Genomic DNA, 22,954 nt, shown 5'->3' with positions numbered 1-22,954 from the left:
CTCCCAGCACCCAGCACCCTTTGATGAAGTCGCGCTGTAGTCTCGCGTTGTACAGCGAGACTTCCGGCGCAGCTGGCTCCCCGAGCCACAGTTTCTCTTCTCACTCAGTCGGCAAGTTAACGGACTAAAATATCGGAACACATATCTTACTCATAACGGTCTTTATTGAGGAACATTTCTCGTGTTTTGCGATATACAAGCTCGGTATAGACTCTGACACTCAATGCTGTGAAGTCATTTAATGAATAAAAGGTAAGGCGCTGACAGGTCAGGATCCGTGTCTCCCTTAACCGGCTTTTAACGTCAACACTCAGGCTAGCGTCACTCTAAATAGGCCAGTTTACTCGGCTAATGTATAAAGTGTTCTTGTAGATATTAACCATTTTCGTCTCAGGGGAACTCTGCAAATTGGTTTGGAGTAAAACGTTTGTTTTTTAGGCTTACCGGCTTCTGGTAGCTTTTCCTTTCAGAACAGGCTGAAATGGAGGGACATGTGACGTGGTAGTCAGGGCTCGAAAACACAGCTCGAGACACAGCGCTGGCCTTCAGTGCTCTCCGGCTGTTATCAGTACCGTACAGAGGTTAAAGCGTGGCGGACCGTGCCGGACACCTATGATGCACCAGCAGGGTTCGTTGATGCCGTCCTTGCTCAGTGATGTATTCTGCCAGTGCCAATCCGGCGACACCCACCTAGGGGTCGACCCGGTCGGCGGGCACACTGAAGACCCCCCCTTAACAGCCCCCCGGCAGCCCGGGGCCGGGGGCCGTCACTCGGAGCCGGGTCAGTCAACGCATCAATGTGACACGTGTGGGGGGCCCGAGCAGGATCACAGGCTGAAGGTTCTGTTCCAGGTCCTGGATGTGAACGGGGATGGAGGCATCTGTGTCAACGACCTGACTATTGGGCTGAAGAAGTTAGGAGTACACCGCACTGAACATGAGCTCAGGGTGAGTGCTTTCAACCGGCTGTTCTGTTTGTGTTTATACTGTCTCCTTGCTCATTGTCCACACTTCTATCTTACTTGTTTCCAGTGGTGTAAAGTAACTAAGTACATTTACTCGAGTAGTGTACTCAAGTACAATTTCAAGTACTTGTACTTTATGAGAATCTCCCTTTTCTGCAACTTTGTACTTCTACCCCACTAAAATTCAGAGGTGGAAGAAGTACTCAGATCTTGTACTTTAGTAAAAGTAGAAGTATCATAGTATAGTAATATACTCTGTTACAAATAGCATAGCAAATGTTACTCAAGTAAAAGTATTAGCATGAAAATATAGTTAAAGTAGCGACAGTAAAAGTATTGTGCAGATTGGTCCATTTCAGAATAATATATGTTTTATAATGATTGATCATGAAAGTGTTCTCAAAGCTGGTAAAGGTGCAGCTGGTTTGAATGACTTTCTATACTGCAGGGTAGCTTGTGGATTTACTCCAGGTGGAACTAAAGTCTGATTTAACACTTGATTATATTTTACATCATTCATCCACATCTGTAAAGTAACTGAAGGTATTAGATAGATGTAGTGGAGTAAAAGTACACAATTTACCTCTGAATTGTAGTGGAGTAGAAGGCTCACGGTTTTTTATTTTGTCATACGAACATAGCTACAGTCTAGTTATGACGATGAAAATCTTAAGTCAGGAGGTATCATAACCTGATCATAACATGGAAATACTCAAGTAAAGTACAAGTAGGCTACCTCAAAATTGTATTTATGTACAGTACTTGAGTAAATGTACTTAGTTACTTTACAACACTGATAACATTCTGAGGTAAATATTTTACTTCTACATCATTACAGTATGTAATACCTTTTAGTTAATTTGTGGATATGGATTATTGATATAAAATATAATTAATCAGAACTGATGTCTTATGTGAGTTTTGTAACTTTACTCTTTGATCAAATTCACAAACTACAGATCAGTAAATAAAGTAATTAAAATTAGTTCCATCTTTACCAGCTGTGATAAACACATTATTACATTCATAATTATAATCATACATATTTTTCATACATCTATATTATTCAGAAATTGGTAAATGTGCATAGTAAGTACTTTTACTTTATATTTTTAAGTACATGTTCATGCTAATACTTAGGTTAAAGTAGAAATACCAGACTCGAGTGTAGGAATACTCGGTTACAAGTAAAGTGAAAAGTTCTGCATTCAAATTTTCACCCAAGTAAAAGTACATAAGCACAAGAGTACTTCTTTAACCTCTGCTTTTTCCTTGAATAGATTAATTGAAAATGAAATAAAAAAACCGACAACATCACAAAGATTACAAAGATAATAAGAACGACACACCAGGGGAGTGCAAAAACCAAGCAGTAGAAACAGACAAAGGTCAAGTATAATACAACATTGTTGATAACATTTCGGGGGGGAAAATAACTTATGAATACATCTTGACAAGTAAGTAACATGTTGGTAGCACTTGTAGGCCAAGAGACATACAGTGTCAGTGAAACTCTTCTCCAGTATAACTAAGCATCTTGCCTAATGAAGATAAAGGGAGTTCTGGAAAAATTTGCGTTTTAATTTATAAACACTTTTATCAGAATATGCATTAAAGTCGACACTTGTTAGTCAAAACCATAGTCAAACCCTCATAAATTGAGAGAAACATAATTGTATCATTGACAACCTTGGAAAAAGGGAAACAAGACTTGGACTGCTCTTAGGCCACGTTTACACGGAGACGGAACGGGTTGTATCCACTACAGTTCTCTATCGTATGGACGGTTCGTTCACACAAGGCCGTAACGGAACCGCGGAAACAGAGCCCTCAAACGATAACGGGTCCCAAGGTGGTCAGATCTGCGGACGCAACGCTCTGGGGGGTCAAACGGCTCTGTGTGTACGCCCTATGCGCCATAGGCCCGCCCCTCCCCACCTCTCCTGCTCATCCCCGCGTCATTGCTGATGTGTTTCGCCAACAACAATAACAGTGTTCCGAGTGTTTCGAGCCAGGTCCCGGTATCTCGCAGGACAGTGCATCCAGCAGGAGCCTCCAGCAGACCCCCCCACACGGTTCCCTGGTCCCTTGGAAGAGGCGGAGAGGTGGGCGTTTTTCATCTGCTGGTGGAGTACCGGGGAGAACGTCCTGCTCAAGAGCCAGGCTCAGAGTTAGTGGCAGTGGGTGCGGTGCACCTGCCTTTTACAGCAGGAGAACACGCTCGCCTCGGGGAGGGAGAAAAAGAGAAACAGAGGCCGCCGAAACAGCCAGAGCCCTGCCTCTCCCCACCTCTGCTGCTCACCCAAATCTACAGCTCCTCTACCAAAACCATCAGCAACAAGTGGACATGGAGAACTAAATGAACTACATGTTGCTAAATCCACCGCGGAGAATAAACAGAAGGGCAACCAGGCCACCATGGAAACCATGCTCGGGAGGTCTTCTTCGCTGCTTTTGGTGTATTTTGTGGCGGAAGTACAGCGCTACTTATAGGCCCGGCATATGTCTCCAGCGGGTCGAGGGGTCTCGTGTGGACGGACACGTTTGTTGAGCCAATTCCGTGTGGACGGAAGACTTTTTTGATATCGAATTCTGTTCGTTTTCGTTTTTGTTTCTCTGTAAACGGAGCCTCAGTTTGAGGTTTATAACACATACAGGGCATTTTCAACACCTAAGTTTAGTAAAGAAGCCTAAAAAACTGGCTTCACGTAAGTCTTGCCTGTAAGTCATACAGGAGGTATGTGACAGGACTGCCTGAGGGGCAGCCAGCATTTGAGTTCACAGCTTTTAGACCTTCCTTTATGTTATTTAAACACATGAACAGGTACAGTCTCTTTACAACGTCCTATACCAAAGGATTTGGTATAATTGCCATTAGTTAAGTGTTTCTTGTGTGTTGATTGCTTGTTGTTGTTTTTGAGCTGAAATTCACATGCTGAACATCACTTAATTGGAATTACTATAAGATACAGTTGTAATATTTTTAGTAGCTAATTCAGAACCTTTACTTTGATTAGGGTTTCTAGTCTTTATGTATTCAAGGGGATTCCTGCTGAATGCCAGTGGATGATGCATATTTGATTGTTCTTTCAGTTGATATAAAAAGGACAAACCATAGACAAACATGTTCAGTTACTTTTTGACCTAACAATTGAATGTGCAGGATTATCTAACTAACAGGAAAAATCACAGGTAGAAAAATAACAGTTTTGGACAGAACTGGTTAAGGCTTTCAACCTTTTAACACACGTTCCTTTTTAAATATTAGCTACAGCAGAACATAACGGTGCTGGACGACTGAAGAGGTTGTCCCTTGTTTGTGCCCTGAACTGATTATTATAGAGACATAATGATATCCATTACATAGCTGAAATCACTTTTTTAATTACGCCACACATTCCTACCAATGAACAGACACTAACTGAGTGTAGTCACAGACCCGAAGTGTAACCATAGTATGTATAATGCTGCCTTTCTACCTATAATGAAGAATTGTTAGTATTTGGACCTTGTTTTAATTTCACTTGCCTCATTGTACAAGGAGAACCTATGCTTGCCTCAGTGTAGGAGGAGAACTACAACTGTTCAAACTCTATCTGCACCTACACTTTCAACTGTATAAACTCTATTTTACTTTAAATGGATGCATTTTACATTTTTAGGCTATGACACACTGGTTAATACCTTGGGATTGGTTTCCTAACACAGCTTCATATAACAAAGAATGGTGAGATATTCAAGGTTTCATTTCAAACCTTTATCTAATCAGATTGGTCCCATTGAGATCATAGATCTCTTTTTCAAGGGAGACCTGCAAGGTTACTGTCTGGGACTGGTGTTAGGAGTTCTGCTTTAAAGCCCCTGTCACACTGTCCCGAAATTGACACCCGATGGACACACGATTAAGGAAATGTTCAAATTCGGCTCTGATCGGAACAACATCGGGCCATTCGTGAGGGCATCTTGTTATCATCGGTGCCATCGGGCATTCGCCCTCACTCTGATCGGGGCGAATGCCCGATGGCACCGATGATAACAAGATGCTCTCACGATGGCCTTACTTACGAAGGGCAAAATTGACACACGAATTCAACACGAAAATGAACCTTCACAAGGTCCTTCGGCAATTTTTTGGCATGCCCAAGATTTTGCCACCACTCACGAAGTTGCTGCCGGGGCCTAAGAAACTCCACCATTGGTCATACGATGGCTTAAGATGCCCTCACGAATGTCCCGATGTTGTTACGATCAGAGCTGAATTTGAACTTTTCCTTTATCGTGTGTCCATCGGGTTGTTTACAAAATCATGTAAACATATTATGTAAATAACCCAATTTGTGTTCTGTGAAACTAAAAAGGATATAATATATTATTTTGAAGGCGAGTTGACAGGAAGTTGTTGTTGCTATGGAAACAACATTACGGAGAAAACTTAATATCTTCTACATATAAAGACGGATAAAGTAAAGAACAAAGTCTGAAAATATCAGTACAGTATCATAGTACTTTTACATAATCGTTTTTCTTAGGGGTGCACCGAATGGGAAATTCTTGGCCGAAACCGATACCGAAAATAGGAAACAGTTGGCCGAATGCCGAAAGGCCGAAAATGATTAGAAATATATATATATATATATATATATATATATATATATATATATATATATATATAATGTATACATTTTTTACCAATGTTGTTCAGCTACCTGATTATGGAAAAAGACATGATTATGGCAAAACTTAACTTAAATAATAATCACTATTATGGGTCCATAAAACATTTATTCAGCACGTTTGAATGCATACAGTACATTAATTCCAAGTCAAGTGCATTTTCTTTTCTCTGTAGGATAACTACAACAAAGTGCATTCAGAACAAAGCCAAGGTGCTTTAAAACCACATAAACATCTAGGCCAGTAGGCCTACAGTACAACAAAATAGTGTAAATAAAGACTGTAACAGCCAGGCCTTCAACAACAACAAATGCACCTATAAGTGCATGCATACAAATGTGCAAACTGGATAAATCCACATTAATGTAACTATTTACAAATGAAATTACAAATGAATTTCAAGAATCTGTAAATAAGGCTGTCTGTCCTCATAAGCAAAGTAGTACACATTGTATAAAGATACATAAAGTGAAAACTGGATACAAAATCCACAATCAATTACAAATTAAATTACAATTTCAAGAATCTGCAAATAAGGTGGTCTGTCCTCATGAGCAATGTAAACAACATTGTATCATTTAGATACCGAAAGTACAATATATTGAACACTGTGCTGCTGTCATTTCCCCCTAATGATAACCTGAGATGGTGAATTATATCTCACAATGAAAATTGTTCAGGAAAGTGGGTATAGAGTAGACATGTAGAACTAGATAAGCTTATGATAAGCCAGCCTTGTCTACTTATTAATGAAAAGTGGGAGGTTCTTTTTAATGAACAGTAGCTTCTCTGCTTTATCAGCCATAAGTCTGTTCCTCTTCTCATCAAGCACATGAGAGGCAGCGCTGAACAGTCTCTCGCTGTCAGTGCTTGTGATTTGATCTTACTCCGCATATTTGTCCGGGTGTTTTGATTTCAAGTGGTGGAGTAATCCCGAAGTGGTGAAAGTCTTTGCAGTTAAACCCCCTCGAGAAATGTCAGCTGAACACGTTTTACAAATCGCAATCCGCGCCTCTTTCTCTGATATTTTTAAATATCTCCAAGCGGCAGACATGTTGGCTCTGAGCCAGCCGTGAGCATGGTCGCGCGCCGTGCTTGTCGCCGCGTTTTGATTACGTTATCACAACGTTAGCTTACCAACGTAACCCTGTTCTCTGACATTCGGTGATATTTTTTCGGTGCTAGAACCCTTTCGGCCGAAAGCCGAAAGGGCCTTTTTAACCATTTTCGGCCGATAATTTTCGGCGGCCGAATATTCGGTGCATCCCTAGTTTTTCTTACTTTCGTTGCAGTTATATGTTTTAAATGTAATGTAAATGTTGCCTTCGTGTGTGGTTCGGGGCCATCTTCGTGCGAAATTCACAATTCCATATTCGTGTGTCCATCGGGTGTCAATTTCGGGACAGTGTGACAGGGGCTTAAGGGAGGGAGGGCCGCCAATCAGATACAGAATTCACAGAACCAGCACTGTTTGCTCTGACTTCCAGACTCTTGTCAAGTTCATGTACTCTGTGATTTTGAGTCCTTTCTGAGAAAGTTTGTTTATTCGTAATGAATTCTCAAAGACAACTTATTCTTATCAGAATTCTCTGAGTTTTTATCAGCTTTGGTTCTTAAAACAGATAAAGTAATTATCGTAGGTGACTTTAATATTCATGTTGACGATGATAAAAATAGCCTTACTGTTGCATTTAACTCTATATTAGATTCTGTTGGTTTCTGTCAGAGTGTAAATAAACCAACCCACTGCTATAATCACACTCTTGACCTTGTTCTGACTTATGGTATTGAAATTGAGCAACTATTAGTCGAACCGCATAATCCTGCTTTATCCGACCATTTCTTAGTAACTTTTGAAGTACTGTTACTAGACTACAAAGCATTAGCCAAAAGCTCCTGCAGCAGAAACTTATCTGTTAGTGCTATAGCCAAATTTAAGGAAGAGATTCCACCAATACTTAATTCGATAGCATGTCTGCATGTAGGGGAGGAAACTTATACAAAATGTACACCACCCCAAATTGATCATGTTGTTGATAGTGCTACAGATGCGCTGCGAATAAAATTAGACTCTGTTGCTCCTTTGAAAAAGAAGAAAATAAAACAACATAGATTAGCTCCATGGCATAATGCCGAAACCCGCAAAATAAAGCAAAAGTCGAGACAACTTGAAAGGATATGGCGTTCCACTAAACTTGAAGAATCTCGTTTAATTTGGCATATTACTCTCAATGAATATAAGAAAGCACTGCGTAAAGCGAGAGCAGCATACTACTCTTCATTAATAGATGAGAATAAGAATAATGCAAGATTTCTTTTCAGCACTGTAGCCAGGCTGACAGAGAGCCACAGCTCGACTGAGCCTTCTATTCCCATAGCACTCAGTAGTAATGATTTTATGTGCTTTTTTAACGATAAAATTGTTACTCTTAGAAACAAAATCAATGACCTCTTACCTTTGACCAGTATAGTGTTATCAACAGCTCCCGGAAACGTAAGTTCTAATAATATTACACTAGATAGTAAACTAGAATGCTTTTCAGCCATAAACCTTGAACAATTAAATTCAATGATTCTCTCTTCTAAACCATCAACGTGTATCTTAGACCCGATTCCAACTAAGCTGTTAAAAGAAGTTTTTCCATTAATTAGCACTTCTTTATTAAATATTATGAATATGTCTTTATTATCAGGCTATGTTCCAAAATCATTCAAAGTAGCAGTGATAAAACCGCTTCTTAAAAAGCACAACCTCGATCCAGAGGTTTTAGCCAACTATAGACCTATTTCTAATCTTCCGTTCCTCTCAAAAATTCTTGAGAAAGCAGTCGCAAAACAGCTGTGTGATTACTTAAGAAACTATGATTTATTTGAAGATTTTCAGTCTGGCTTTAGAACACAACATAGCACAGAGACAGCTCTGGTTAAAGTCACAAATGACATTCTAATAGCCTCTGACAAGGGACTTGTCTCTATTCTTGTCTTACTCGATCTTAGTGCTGCATTTGATACTATCGACCATGATATCCTATTGCAAAGACTAGAGCACTTAGTTGGCATACAGGGAACTGCTTTAGGCTGGTTTAGGTCTTATCTATCTGAACGCTCTCAGTTTGTACGTGTCAACGATGAATCTTCCATGCAAACCAAAGTTAGCCATGGAGTGCCACAGGGCTCAGTGCTTGGACCTATTTTGTTCACCCTATATATGCTTCCGTTAGGCAATATTATAAGGAATCATTCTGTAAACTTTCATTGTTATGCGGATGATACTCAACTATATTTATCAATCAAGCCTGATGAAATTAATCATCTAAATAAAATTCAAGACTGCCTCAAGGACTTAAAAACGTGGATGACCTTAAATTTTTTGATGTTAAACACGACCAAAACTGAAGTTATTGTACTTGGCCCGAAGAATCTACGAAACAAATTATCTAAAGATATATTAACTATGGATGGCATTAATTTGGCCTCCAGTGAGACTGTAAGGAATCTTGGTGTTATATTTGATCAGGATTTATCCTTTAACGCCCACATAAAATCAATTTCAAGGACCGCCTACTTCCATCTACGTAACATTGCAAAAATCAGGCATATCTTGCCTCAAAACGATGCAGAGAAACTAGTCCATGCATTTGTTACTTCAAGGCTGGATTATTGTAACTCCTTATTATCAGGGTGTACCAAGAAGTCAGTCAAGTCGCTTCAGCTGATTCAAAATGCTGCAGCTCGTGTACTAACCAGAGTTAGGAAAAGGGACCACATTACTCCTGTTCTGGCTGCCTTACACTGGCTCCCTATAGAACACAGGATAGAATTTAAAATTCTTCTTCTCGCCTACAAAGCCCTTAATGGGCAGGCGCCATCTTACCTTAAAGAACTCATTATACCCTATTGTCCTACTAGGGCATTGCGTTCCAAGAATGCAGGGTTGTTGGTTGTTCCTAGAGTCTCTAAAAATACAATGGGAGCCAGAGCCTTTTCTTATCAAGCTCCACTTTTGTGGAATCAGCTTCCAGTTTGTGTTCGGACGGCAGACACCCTATCCGTTTTTAAGAGTGCGCTTAAGACCTTCCTTTTTGATAAAGCTTATAGTTAGGGCTGATTAGATTCAGCCCCTAGTTTTGCTGATATAGGCTTAGTTTGTCGGGGGACATCTTACTTCTTCCTTCTCTCTGTCTATACCTGTGTACTCTCATGTTCCGATTAACCCAGCTTCCCCAAATTTCTTTCTTTTTGGTGTCTATATACGCCGGGATCCGGAGTCATGGATGATCCTGCGGTCCTGTGTCATGGATTGCGAGTCCTGGATCTTGAGTCGTGGCTGCGGTCCTGGATCATAAGTCCTGGATGGATATCCTCGTGGATTCATCTTCTTATTATACACACATGCATTTCAAAACATTTGGACTACCTATGTTGCAAATGTATTATCTTTTCAATTTACACACGGCATCTATTGCACGTCTGTCCGTCCTGGGAGAGGGATCCCTCCTCTGTTGCTCTCCCTGAGGTTTCTCCCATTTTTCCCTTTAAACTGTGGGGTTTTCTCTGGAAGTTTTTCCTTGTACGATGTGAGGGTCTAAGGACAGAGGGTGTCGTATTGTCATACTGATATTCTGTACAAACTGTGAAGTCCACTGAGACAAATGTAACATTTGTGATTTTGGGCTATATAAATAAACATTGATTGATTGACTTATTGAGTGCAAAAACTCTCCTCTCTACTCTCTCATCCTCTCTGGACTCTCTCTGTCCTCTCACATCTGGGCAGGCTCCTCAGTCCCCTCCTGCTCCCTGGTTAAATGACGTACTGCGTGCTAATAGAACCATCCTTAGGGCAGCAGAGCGGAAATGGTGGAAATCCAAACACCATGACGACCTTCGAACCTATCAGGCTCTCCTCTCCTCTTTCTCTGCTTCGATCTCTCAGGCAAAAAGCACTTTCTTTCAAGATAAGATCCAATCTTCCTATTCCAATCCCCAAAAACTATTTTCTATCTTCTCCACCCTCTTGGACCCCCCCAAAGCCCTTCCCCCCTCCTCCCTTCTGTCAAGCGACTTTGTTAACCACTTTGAAAAGAAGGTTGATGATATTTCCTCTTCTTTTTCTGACTCACCTTTACTCACCGCTGGGTCACCAGACCTCCCTTCACCCACACACTGACCTCCTTCTCCCCTCTCTCTCCAAGTGAGGTTCTTACCCTCGTTACCTCTGCCCGTCCTACCACCTGTCCTCTGGACCCTATCCCCTCAAACCTCCTTCAGACTATCGCTCCTGATATTCTACCTTTTCTCACCCATTTTATCAACACTCCTCTAACTTCTGGTCACTTTCCAAACAGTCTCAAGGAGGCAAGAGTAAACCCTCTGCTAAAGAAACCCACTCTCAACCCGTCTGATGTTATAAACTACAGGCCTGTCTCTCTCCTCTCGTTCCTGTCTAAAACACTTGAACGCGCTGTCTTTAAACAACTCTCCTGTTATCTCCATCAGAACAACCTTGTGGATCCGCACCAGTCTGGTTTCAAGGCAGGTCACTCAACAGAAACTGCTCTCCTTGCTGTCTCTGAGGAACTGCACACTGCTAAAGCAGCATCCCTCTCCTCTGTCATCATCCTTCTGGACCTGTCTGCTGCATTCGACACGGTGAACCATCAGATCCTCCTTCGCACTCTCCAAGAACTTGGAGGCACTGCACTTTCCCTCCTCACCTCATACCTCAAAGACCGCACCTACAGGGTTACTTGGAGAGGGTCCGAGTCCGACCCTTGTCAATTAACTACAGGGGTCCCTCAGGGCTCTGTTCTTGGTCCCCTCCTCTTCTCCTTGTACACAAACTCGCTCGGGTCTGTCATTAGCCTGCATGGTTTTTCATACCACTGCTACGCTGACGACACCCAACTAATTCTGTCCTTTCCCCGCTCAGAGACCCAAGTCGTCGCACGCATCTCTGCTTGCCTAGCAGACATCTCTCAGTGGATGTCTGCTCATCACCTCAAGCTAAACCTTGACAAGACTGAACTGCTTTTCCTTCCGGGAAAATTTTTCCCACTCTTGACCTAACAATCAACATTGGCACCTCTGTTGTTTCCCCGACTCAGACTGCAAGGAATCTGGGTGTGACCCTAGATAACAAACTGTCCTTCACTGCAAACATTGCTGCTACAACCCGCTGCTGCAGATACACGCTTTACAACATCAGGAGGATACGTCCCCAGCTGACCCAGAAATCAGCGCAGGTTCTGGTCCAGGCTCTCGTCATCTCACGCCTAGACTACTGCAACTCCCTCCTAGCTGGTCTACCTGCCAGTGCCATCCGACCTCTGCAGCTCATCCAGAAAGCAGCGGCTCGTCTGGTCTTCAACCTTCCAAAATTCTCCCACACCACGCCGCTCCTCCGCTCCCTTCACTGGCTTCCGGTAACTGCTAGAATCCACTTCAAGACACTGGTACTTGCGTACCATGCTGCGAATGGATCTGGCCCTTACTACATCCAGGACATGGTTAAACCGTACACCCCAGCACGTGCACTCCGCTCTGCATCGGCCAAACAGCTCACTGCACCCACACTGCGAGGGGGACCCAAGTTCCCATCAGCAAAAACTCGTTGGTTTGCTATCCTGGCTCCAAAATGGTGGAATGAGCTCCCCATTGAAATCAGGACAGCAGATAGCTTGCACATCTTCCGGCGCAGACTGAAAACTCATCTCTTTCGACTCCACTTTGAGCGATAGAATTACTAACAAAGCACTTATATACTAATAAAGGGCTGGCTTATCTAAAGCCAGTTGAGTAGCACTTGAAATGTTTGGCTCTATGAAACCTGATGTACTTATATGATTCTGTTTTCTTCAAGGTTGTATCTTCCTGGTCGAATGCACTTATTGTAAGTCGCTTTGGATAAAAGCGAGAGCTAAATGCAATGTAATGTAATGTAATGTAAAGTAGATTGACTTTGTATGAATAGCATCATTTCTACCACAACACTTGATAAGAAGACATAATACTTGATGAATGCAGTGCAAAAGATACTCAGAATTATGGGTTCCAGCCTATTATGCCAACATTTTAAGTAGATCTTCTAACTTTTTCAATGGACAACAATGTCATGTTTTATGTTACAAAAAAGGTTCTCAATTCAAATTTCAGAGCATAAATACAGCAGCCAACTATTAAGCTATGTAATGATGAATTGTGAATGTGAATTTACTTCACTAGAGGCAAATGTTTTTTGTCCCTTCACTGGCTTGGAAAGGACATGAATTGGAAAAGAATGACAATTTTGCGCATACGTCCGTAGCCTTAAACTGTAGGAACCCTGGTAAACATAGGACAACTGGGCATTTTGATAAAAGACATAGATTGAGCAGTGAGTCGTCTACTGGTTAATACAAATTTTCACAAAAAGTCTCAAATTACCTCTTCCAACTTTGAATAATTCACTGAATCAAAAAATGCTACGAGAAATTCTCCCCGGTTTAAAAAAAAAAGTGTGTGCTCTTTGGACAAGATATTTGAGCTATCCTTCTAAATATGGATCAAATCCAAAGCAAAACCTTGTTGATTGTTTAATTTCTTATATTCCAGTACATAGGCTTATAATACCTCTACCAACAGTTAAAGCAGCTATTGTTTTTTAGGTTTTGGACTAAAGCTGAGTCGTGAGAGAGAACCATGAGTAGATCTGTGAAAGTGACATTTTAAGGACTTAATATACTTGAGGGGTTTGCATACATCTTTAGTGTATCATAGACAACAGAATTTAGTCCAAAAACTAAATTGTTACTTCTTAATTATTAAAACTAAAACAGGGAAAAGTGTTCAACCTCTCCAATTGCCTAAAGGTTTTTCTAGATCAACACATGGCTGGTTTTGGCTGTAAAATTTGATACAAATAAAAAATTGGAATAGGTAGAAACTGAAATGTGATATCTCTCATGCTAGTAGGTAGAGCCTGGTTGCAGTATTTGAGCATCGGGACCTGCATAGGTTTTTTGTTGGACATATAAGAGAGATCCTCGAGAGGTTATTGACAGAGAGAGTTTCTGTCAATAACCAACTCCTCCTGGGATCAGTGTGCTCTACTGGCAGTGCAGTCAATGAAACAGATCTGCAGACAGCAGCTGGAAGTCTTGAGCAATTTAAGAAAATACTGTAGTTTTCACAGCGGGAGGAACCCTCTACGTGTTCAAATAGGGCTGAGCTCTGATGTCGGGTGGATGGGTTCGCCTGCTGGATGCTGACTATGAGCCTGCAATGACTCAGGAGGAGGATGAGGGAGGGAGGCATCAGTCAGCAGATTTTCTGCTGTGAGGGAGGGGCTACTGAGGGGAAACCCTGCTCTCACTCCGCCCACTCCTTCTTCTCTGGCTAAAGATTGATGGCATGAATTAATTTCCATGCGGCAATCCTTTTCTCCATTGGCTGAGAGGCTCATTCCACGGCTTGACGATTGAACCTGCTAGTATGGGCTGCAGTGATTGGTCGGCCTCAGCTGCAGTGAGGATGCAGGTTTCTGCAGGTTCTCTTTACTGCATTTCTTTGGCTGCTGCTCGTGAAGCCGGCAAAATGGCAAATCCTGACTGCTGGTGCTGCTACAAATAATTCCTCAACCCAACAAGAAGTACTTAGAGTGCAAAATTCTGGGTCATTCCTCAGAAGTAACACAGCAAGAGTTGGATATGAGAATTTAGTTTTTATCCTGCTGCTTTTTTTTTTACGTCTGTCGACCTGAGCCTGGCTGTCTGTCAAGTGAGTGATGTAATGAGAAAAGATCCAGTAAGAAGATGAGACACTGAGCTGGACCAGTGAGTAGGAAGAAAGAGGAGAACTCAGCCCCACTCTGTCCTCAGCTGACCTTTCCACACCTTTTCTGCTATTGCATGTCTTTGATTTCAGCCAGCAGCACACAGTGAAGTTTTGTTGCTGCGAGACACACTTAGTCCCAGCTTGAGTATGATGGAGGAGATACTTACTTTCCTGTGCCAGAGGCTTTTTGGCAGGACGCAGTGTCAGCCTGCTGATCCTCAGTTGCCAGGGGAGAAAGAGACAGAGGCCAATGGGAACTGCAGAGAGAAAAATACTGTGCCCTCCTTCGACAGTAAAGAAATCAGCAGGACTGAAACTCCAAAGAAGAACACTGTATATATCCTTGTGGCACCTCCTACGGGTCTTCAACAGGTAGGATAAAGCAGGAGACTGGACTTCTGACCTTTTTATCCATCACTAACATTAGGAGAGAGTTTTAAATTGTCCTGTGAGATTTCTCGACATCTCCTGGATGTGACATTTCAGAGCAACGCTGTTCCCAAGTACAGCCTCCCAGAGCTGCTGATCTCAGTGTTGTTGGTCTCTGTTTACCCACTGTTGGCTCACTGAGCTAAAGGCTATTTTCCAGAAACACATTGTACTCAGACATCTACACCTGGAAACTACCAAGTGCAAACACTCTTAACTGACCAGCTCTACTGAAGCTGCAAAGGGTACCACAGTTAGAGCAGTCAATACACAGCGGAATACTTTCGACTTCTAGCTGGAACATTTAGATGTTTAAACAGCTTATTCTTTAGCAAGATAAATATAGTGCCTATTGGTATACCTATCAGCATTTGATAGATTTGATTAGGGCTGTTGAAATGTGCATCATACAATTGAAAATGACACAATCAGTATGGCTGCTTTTCATTCAGTGTAGTGTAGTTCCATCTGTGCTCTGATGATGCTTTTCAGGAATATGCCACAAAGAGAAAACAATCTTTCTTTATTGTGATCCTTCAACTTACAGTTACACAGTGGAGGGAACCTCATGTGTCTGTGTCTATATGTCCCAGGATCTAACTGAGACCACAATAAGTTAGACTATTTGTTAAGGATTGGGGGCTTTGCCAGTAAAAGGTGTCATGTTGTCAGTTGTACTGTGATAACATATGGTTACTTTAAAGACAAATGTACAGTCAATAGCTAATCAAGAGTGCTGCCATACAATTTAAGCTAGTTGTTTGACCAATGGACTTGTCTCCATCCTGTGAGTTAATTGTGCACATAGTTGTTTGTTTTTTGCTTAGTCAGTTGCTCCTCCTGGCTAACAGCACTAATGATTTGGAAAAGTATTGCTCAGGTGGATTCTGTGAAATATACCAAAATGTAGAGTACCACTGCTCGTGCAGGTGTTCCTTCCCTCAGGTAGCCATTACCTGTCTGTGTGTATTCAAGCTCCAGCTCACTGTTAATCCTTGTAGAAATCCTTCCAGTTGCTTTAGCAGACTATATTGGCAGAGCATGGCAGGGACTGTCTTAGAGTACAGATAAGCTGAAATGTGTGATAGCTGTAAAGTGGTCTGAACTGCAGGCTGCGTCAACATTGCACAGATGACAGGAGATGGTGGAAGCTTCCACTCTGACCTTCTGTTTGTCACATCACTCTGTCCACAAAGCTATGGAGGAATCGGCTAATATCCTTTACAGTCACTGTATGTACAGCTAATGCAACAAGCACTACTGAGAATCAGTCCCTCAAAAGCTTCTATTCTCTCCTTACAGAAAATAGTGAAAGCAGGAGACAAGGACCTGGACGGACAGTTAGACTTTGAAGAGTTTGTCCATTATCTCAGAGACCACGAGAAGAAACTCCGGCTGGTCTTCAAGAGTCTCGACAAGAAGAATGATGGTAAGGAATCTTCTTAGAATGTGTGTTAAAAACAGATAGGACAAATACATAATCACACTGTCACAGGATGGTTATGTATTGCATCATGAAGTATTGCACAAGAGGAGCAGAGCTTCAAGTCTGACCTCTAGACTTATTTTTGTGATGTAGGCCGGATTGACTCGCAAGAAATAATGCAGTCTCTGCGTGACCTGGGGGTGATCATCTCTGAGGAACAGTCTGAGAAGATCCTCAGAAGGTGAGAGAAATGCTGTGATCCACTTCTAATACACATCTTGGGTTCACACTTCTGTTCATTCTGTGTGTGTGTGTGTGTGTGTGTGTGTGTGTGTGTGTGTGTGTGTGTGTGTGTGTGTGTGTGTGTGTGTGTGTGTGTGTGTGTGTGTGTGTGTGTGTGTGTGTGTGTGTGTGTGTGTGTGTGTGTGTGTGTGTGTGTGTGTGTGTGTGTGTGTGTGTGTGTGTGTGTGTGTGTGTGTGTGTGTTTCTTTTTTATGTCTCTCTTTAACTACTCTTCCGTAATATCATTACGTTTTAACTCGGCTGCTGTTCTTTTCTACTCATGTAAACTTCTAATGTTCTATCCATTAGCAGCAACTGTCTCAGTGTGATCCTTGTCCAATCCCTCTAACCACTTCCTGTCTGTCCCCTTGTCTGTCTGTTCTTCTCTTTGGGTGCTCTCAGAATATGGAGGGGTCATATCTGGGCCCCTATCTTGTAGTAAGTAGCTTCTATAGTGTTAATCGTCAGTGCTAATCAGTCAGTCTAATTCAGTTACTGCAATTTATTTAGCTATTTCAGAATTACCAATTAACACAATGGAAAAACTAAGAAATGCTGTGTTAATACAGTGAATCAGGCACAGAGTGCAAGCAAAGCATCCTGCTGCAACAACAGAATGCACTTGAACTCATAGATGGAGCCATGATCACAGTATCACAACTTTGGAGAAGTAACAGTGCATGTGAGCAGACTGCCATCTTTGTTCTTTCTACTCTCTAAAACTGTCAGATTCATAAAACTGTTTTATTTTCCTCCCCAGTATGGACAAAAATGGCACAATGACTATTGACTGGAATGAGTGGCGGGATTATCACCTCCTCCATCCAGCAGACAACATTCCTGAGATCATCCTCTACTGGAAACACTCCACGGTACACACTCTGCTTCAAAACCAACATTATGAGTCAAATCTCATCCCTCCTACTGAAATATACTGAATTAATAAGTGTGAGCAATGCATGAGAAGAGCAAGAAGTAAATATGTATCCAGGATGTCACGTTAGAAATTATGAAAATACTATAGAAACATAAATAAACGGCCACTAATAGATGCTAATTGTATTAGCTTGCTTACCCTGAGATATGTCCTCCTCAACCTACCACCCACAAAAAGAGTAATAATTAACCCCATGAACAATATTTACCTTTGAATGGAGCAGATAATTAACCTTGTTTCACCTTCTGGAATTTTATAATGAATTATAATAATGATAACACTGAATCCTTTGTTAAGCCCAATGGAGCATGGAACATGCAGCAGTTTTAACTGTATCACACCGCACCGGCACATCAGTGTGCTGATCAGCGAGGATGTGTAGGGGGTGGTGCCAGACTGGTAAATAAAATCATGTGACCACAAAGCTTTGCTCACGTTGGCTGTCTCCCCTTTATCATCAGCACTTAACCCAGAGGCATGTTTCTCTTTGACTAGTCCTGTGAGGGGACCCCCAGACATGCAGCTCAGTTGCATGTCCCCCCAGTAGAGACTTACCTCTGCCGATGCGTGCTGTGCACTACATCAAACTAATATTGTATCTAAATATCAGTTTGACAGCATTTGTGTTTGATGGTATGAGTATGGTATACACTAACACCTTTATACTCTGCTCCCCCCTCAGATCTTTGATGTTGGTGAGAGTGTGTTGGTCCCTGATGAGTTCACAGCGGAAGAGAAGAAAACAGGAATGTTGTGGCGACATCTAGTGGCTGGAGGTGGAGCGGGCGCTGTGTCTCGAACCTGTACTGCACCACTGGACAGGCTCAAAGTACTCATGCAGGTAAAGTATGCACACTGATGACTTTACTAAACAAAAGGAAGATATTGAGTGGTCACAGTATGAAAACAAGTGGACTGTGTTTCCTGTACTGGGCTCCAGGTTCACTCCTCCAAGAGCAACAGCATGCGTATCTCTGGAGGCTTCATGCAGATGATCCGAGAGGGAGGTGTGAGGTCACTGTGGCGAGGCAACGGCATCAATGTCCTTAAAATAGCCCCCGAGTCTGCTATTAAGTTCATGGCCTACGAACAGGTTTGCACCAATACAGCAATGACCCCAGTAAGAGCTGTATTTCCCTCACATTTTGTGCTGTTGCATGACATAAACATTCCTGTCTGTCAGATTAAACGATTGATGGGAAGTAACCAGGAGACGCTGGGCATTGCGGAGCGGCTGGTGGCCGGCTCTCTGGCTGGAGCCATCGCTCAGAGCAGCATCTACCCCATGGAGGTTAGAGACCAGGATCACTAATGCCTTTACCAGAGAGACCTCGCTAACAAAATAATTCTATTAATTTTGTCACTGTTTTGAAGCAACTTTTTTTTTTTTTGCATTATGCAGAAACTGGATTATTTTTGTATTGTGACTGACTGCCCATTTGAACTTTTAGCCTTGAAACCAGACTCACAGACCTCCAGTTATGCACAAAGTGTGAGCAAGTCATCTATGTAAATGAGGTTCATGACACCCAAGCTATTTAAATGTGAAAGATAATGCACGGTATATATATAATAGTCTGTTTGTTGGACAAAGTGGTGTTTTCCTTCACCTGTCAGAAGGCCTGACGACCCTCTCTGTCCACTCGCTCAGGTCCTGAAGACACGCTTAGCTCTGAGGAAGACGGGCCAGTACTCGGGCATCGTGCATTGTGCCAAACATATCTTTCAGAAGGAGGGGGCGGCTGCTTTCTACAAGGGCTACGTCCCCAACATGCTGGGCATCATCCCCTACGCTGGCATCGACCTGGCAGTCTATGAGGTGTGTGGTGGTTGTCTTTCTGATGGTCTGTGGGGTACAACTGTCCCTGGGTCTGGTGGATTTTGTCCGGATGCTGCGGTACTGCCTGCCAACGGGAGCAGGCAGAACAGTTTGTTGCTGGGGTGATGGTGATGATACCTTCTCTTTGTTGTGTGGTTGAAAGTGACAGCTGTCCTCCCCTCTGCAGACTCTGAAAAATTACTGGCTGCAGCGCTTCGCCACAGACAGCGCTGACCCGGGGGTGTTCGTGCTGCTGGCCTGCGGCACCACCTCTTGCACCTGTGGCCAGCTGTCCAGCTACCCCCTGGCCCTGGTCCGCACTCGGATGCAGGCACAAGGTCAGTCCCTGTAGAACTCTCCTTTACTGTACACAGTGGTGGAAGGTAACCAAGTATATTTACCCAAGTATTGTACTTAAGTACTTTTTTGTACACATTTGTACTGTACTTGAGTATTTAATTTTAATGCCACTTTATACTTTTACTATGCTACATTTCAGAGGAAAATATTGCACGTTTTACTATAAACATTTACTAGTTACTTTGTACATGATCAAATATGTTAATATGGCATAATGCAATACGGTACTATTAATCTACGCAGTATTTCACGTGTCAAAATGTGGTCCACAACGACAAACTACAATCCTTAAATGCTCTTGAAAGTAGAAAAACATTATAATATAATTACTATTATTATAACAAAGTGCTAAGATCTATTCTGCATAAAAAGTGCTTTTACTGTTGATATAATGCATTTAGTTGATAATACTAATTTTGTGCTTTTACTTAAGTAAAGGATACGGGTTATTCTTACAACACTGACAACTGCTGTCTGTTAAAAATGTATAAAGATATGATAAGGTTCAGGAACAGCCCCATCCATTGTTCTTATTAGTCAGTACTTTTTTGTAAGGACTGTACCTATTGCTACAACATTTTAGTTTCTTAAACCTCTCTTACTACAGCTGGACATAAGTCGTTTCTTATATCAATTTTCCAAAAGTCTTAAAAATGCTAATACATGGAAAGTAGGACTTTATGAAGCCTTTTTCTTACCCACAGTATGAGGTAACAGTAGCTAGTGCATGTAGGAGTACAACACATTTTGCAGGTGCAAGTAGATTCCAAAATATGCTAATGGTAATAAAAGATATAAGAGCTAGAACTAAAATAAGAATACAGTTCTAAATGTAAAGTTGATATAGTTGAAAATATTCACAGGTAGAAGGTAACTAAGTAGTTTTACTCCAGAACTTTACTTCAGTTGTACTTAAAGGTCCAGGTTGGAGCATCTGTGGTGTACGTGGTGTTTCAGGAGTTAACATGTGTTGGATCAGCCTGTCTCCCTCTGTTTTCCTCAGCTACCCAGGAAGGGGGCCCTCAAATGACCATGAGCACCTTGTTCAGACACATCGTTAAGACCGAGGGGCCCTTGGGACTCTATCGGGGCCTGGCTCCCAACTTCATGAAGGTCATTCCATCAGTCAGCATCAGCTATGTGGTCTACGAGTACCTCAAGGTCCAACTGGGGGTCCAGTCAAAGTGAGGAGGGGCAGAGGCTGGAGGCTTTATGCGTTTGTTTTGAGCTGAAGATTTGCTGCGTTGGCCTCCAAGAAACATGCAGCTGACACTCGACATATTCAAATCCCATTATGAAATATCAGGGTTTGAAAAATAAAGGTGAGGTGATATGAATGAAGAGGAATGAGAACCTGAAGGCAGAGAGGTTGATGAAGACTCGATTGAAGCAACTCATTGTAATTGCTCTTATATAGACATGTCTTGCGCAATTCAGGGGACAAATGTTTACATTAAATTTATGGCAGTAGTTTACTGGGGTACCAGCAACTTGCCAATGATATGTCAGGAGCTCCTGCTCAGTGTGAAGGGAGAATCTTTGTCTTAAAGGGCTCTGCTATAGCACATCACAGACATCATTCATGTTTTTCTTACGTGTGCTCTCAGGCTCTCTCAGTTGGCCGCTTGCTGCAGCCACAAGGACAACGATACAGTAGCTGTAGCTTAGTAATTCATACGCACACAAGATTGAATCAGGACCATAACGTTGTTTATGGAACATAACATTTCCTTTTGTTTTCCAAGGTCCACTGCTCCTTTAGTTGCTTTAAATCCATTAGATCCATTCAGTCAGTTGTTTTAGGGAGCGAGATGTGACCGAGCAGGAAAGCAGCAACATGACTCATCATGATGTGACTTCAATTGTTTAACAATGATACACTGGAAAGCATGTTTTTAGGATTATATGTTGTGCTTTTTGACCTTATTATTCAGTCCAGAACAGGAAAGACAGGAAGGGGAGGACATGCAGCATTTGGACTGTTAAGGGAAACATTGTGAGATTAAGTGGACACTGCAGATTCTGTATTTTTAAGAAATAGCAGTATAAAATGTTGAGTTTAGTGTCACGGGACACACCTCCATTCTTCCTTATTCCTGTACAAAATATCAGTTAACATATGTTTTCTTTTAAAGCAGGCCCCCTCTATGCAGGTTTCAAATGAGTCATCAGGAAAAAATTTCGTCTTAGCTCGTGACATTTGAATATTTCACCAGTCGGCTGAAGAAATTTCCATTTTTTCTTGTACGAAGTGAATACAAGTCCTTCATTTGACCTGCTGCAGCTCTCTGACTGGAGCTGCAGATCCACGAGTGCCTTTTGTGCCTCTTACTTAAATGCACTTGAACACTATTAGAGGGGAAGTCTGTGGAACATTGAATGCACTTTAAGGTACTCCGCTTTAACTCCTGATTTTATTATTATTAATGTATTTATGTATTTATTTTTACAAAAAAGGATTCATGACTGCATTTGTGATGTATTGGTTATGCTGAATAAATACAGGTCTCTTTGATTTCAGAGTAATCCGTGGTCTGAGAACTGGAAGTAATAGAAGTAATCTGACATGGTTTCAAAGAAATAGAATGTTCAATACAAAGTTAAACAAAAAAAAAGGAAACAATAATGTGAATAAGTGGAGTAGAATATTTAAATCAACCAATATTTTGTGTAATAGTTGGAAAATGATTAAAACTCAACTAATTATTGGGAAATGTGTTTTTGTCATCATTGATATGTTGTCACGTGTAAATGCAGTTGCAACCACAGTATCAACACACACATATTTATATCTACTGTACCTATGTCCCTCTCCACATACAGTCCCCTCCAAAACTATTGGGCGAGGCCAACTGCTTTATTTTAGCTCTACACTGAAAACAATTAGGTTTGACATCAGAAGATGAATATGAGACAAAAGGTCAGTATTTCAGCTTTTAACTCCAGGTATTTCCATCTAGATCTGTTAAACAACTGAGAAGAAAGCACCTTTTGTTTAAACCCACCCATTTTTCATGTGAGCAAAAGCATAGGAACAGAGACTTCAAGTGACCCTTTGACATCACCAAACTTTAGCATTCTTCTTTGTGATGCTCTTCCAGGCTTTCAGCGCAGCCTCTTTCAGTTGCTGTTTGTTTCGGGTGTTTCTCCCTTCAGTCTCCTCTTCCGCAGGTAAAATGCACGCTCAACAGGGTTGTAGTCTGGAGATTGACTTGGCCAGACCTTCCACCTCTTTTCCCGGATAAACT

The 22,954-nt window shown here is 41.8% G+C and overlaps 1 protein-coding gene across 3 annotated transcripts; it reads left to right on the top strand.

Annotated features, from left to right (window-relative positions):
- The first annotated feature begins 10 nt into the window (after positions 1-10).
- Positions 11-22,420, top strand: slc25a25b (solute carrier family 25 member 25b). Of its 3 annotated transcripts, none has more exons than XM_079660637.1 (11): positions 11-948; positions 16,185-16,311; positions 16,462-16,549; positions 16,993-17,028; positions 17,351-17,462; positions 18,210-18,368; positions 18,468-18,620; positions 18,711-18,818; positions 19,179-19,346; positions 19,534-19,684; positions 20,710-22,420. In XM_079660637.1, the coding sequence occupies exons 1-11, from the start codon at positions 613-615 to the stop codon at positions 20,892-20,894; spliced, it is 1,623 nt and encodes a 540-aa protein (XP_079516763.1). In that variant the 5' UTR covers positions 11-612; the 3' UTR covers positions 20,895-22,420. The 3 variants fall into 3 exon arrangements, with proteins under 3 accessions (XP_079516763.1, XP_079516764.1, XP_079516765.1); XM_079660639.1 differs by lacking the exon at positions 11-948 and adding an exon at positions 14,416-14,825; XM_079660638.1 differs by lacking the exon at positions 16,993-17,028 and having other exon boundaries at positions 13-948.
- The last annotated feature ends 534 nt before the right edge of the window (positions 22,421-22,954 follow it).

Source organism: Notothenia rossii (genome assembly GCF_949606895.1).
Source record: "Notothenia rossii genome assembly, chromosome: 11".
Lineage (NCBI taxonomy): Eukaryota > Metazoa > Chordata > Actinopteri > Perciformes > Nototheniidae > Notothenia > Notothenia rossii.
This window is presented reverse-complemented; position numbering and strand designations above follow the sequence as displayed.

Bases quoted from the DNA above. Each gene is read 5' to 3' on its own strand.
- slc25a25b (XM_079660637.1), top strand. From the start codon at position 613: ATGATGCACCAGCAGGGTTCGTTGATGCCGTCCTTGCTCAGTGATGTA. The intron at 16,550-16,992 runs GTGAGAGAAATG...GGGTGCTCTCAG, and splicing joins TCTGAGAAGATCCTCAGAAG to AATATGGAGGGGTCATATCT. The intron at 18,369-18,467 runs GTAAAGTATGCA...ACTGGGCTCCAG, and splicing joins GGCTCAAAGTACTCATGCAG to GTTCACTCCTCCAAGAGCAA.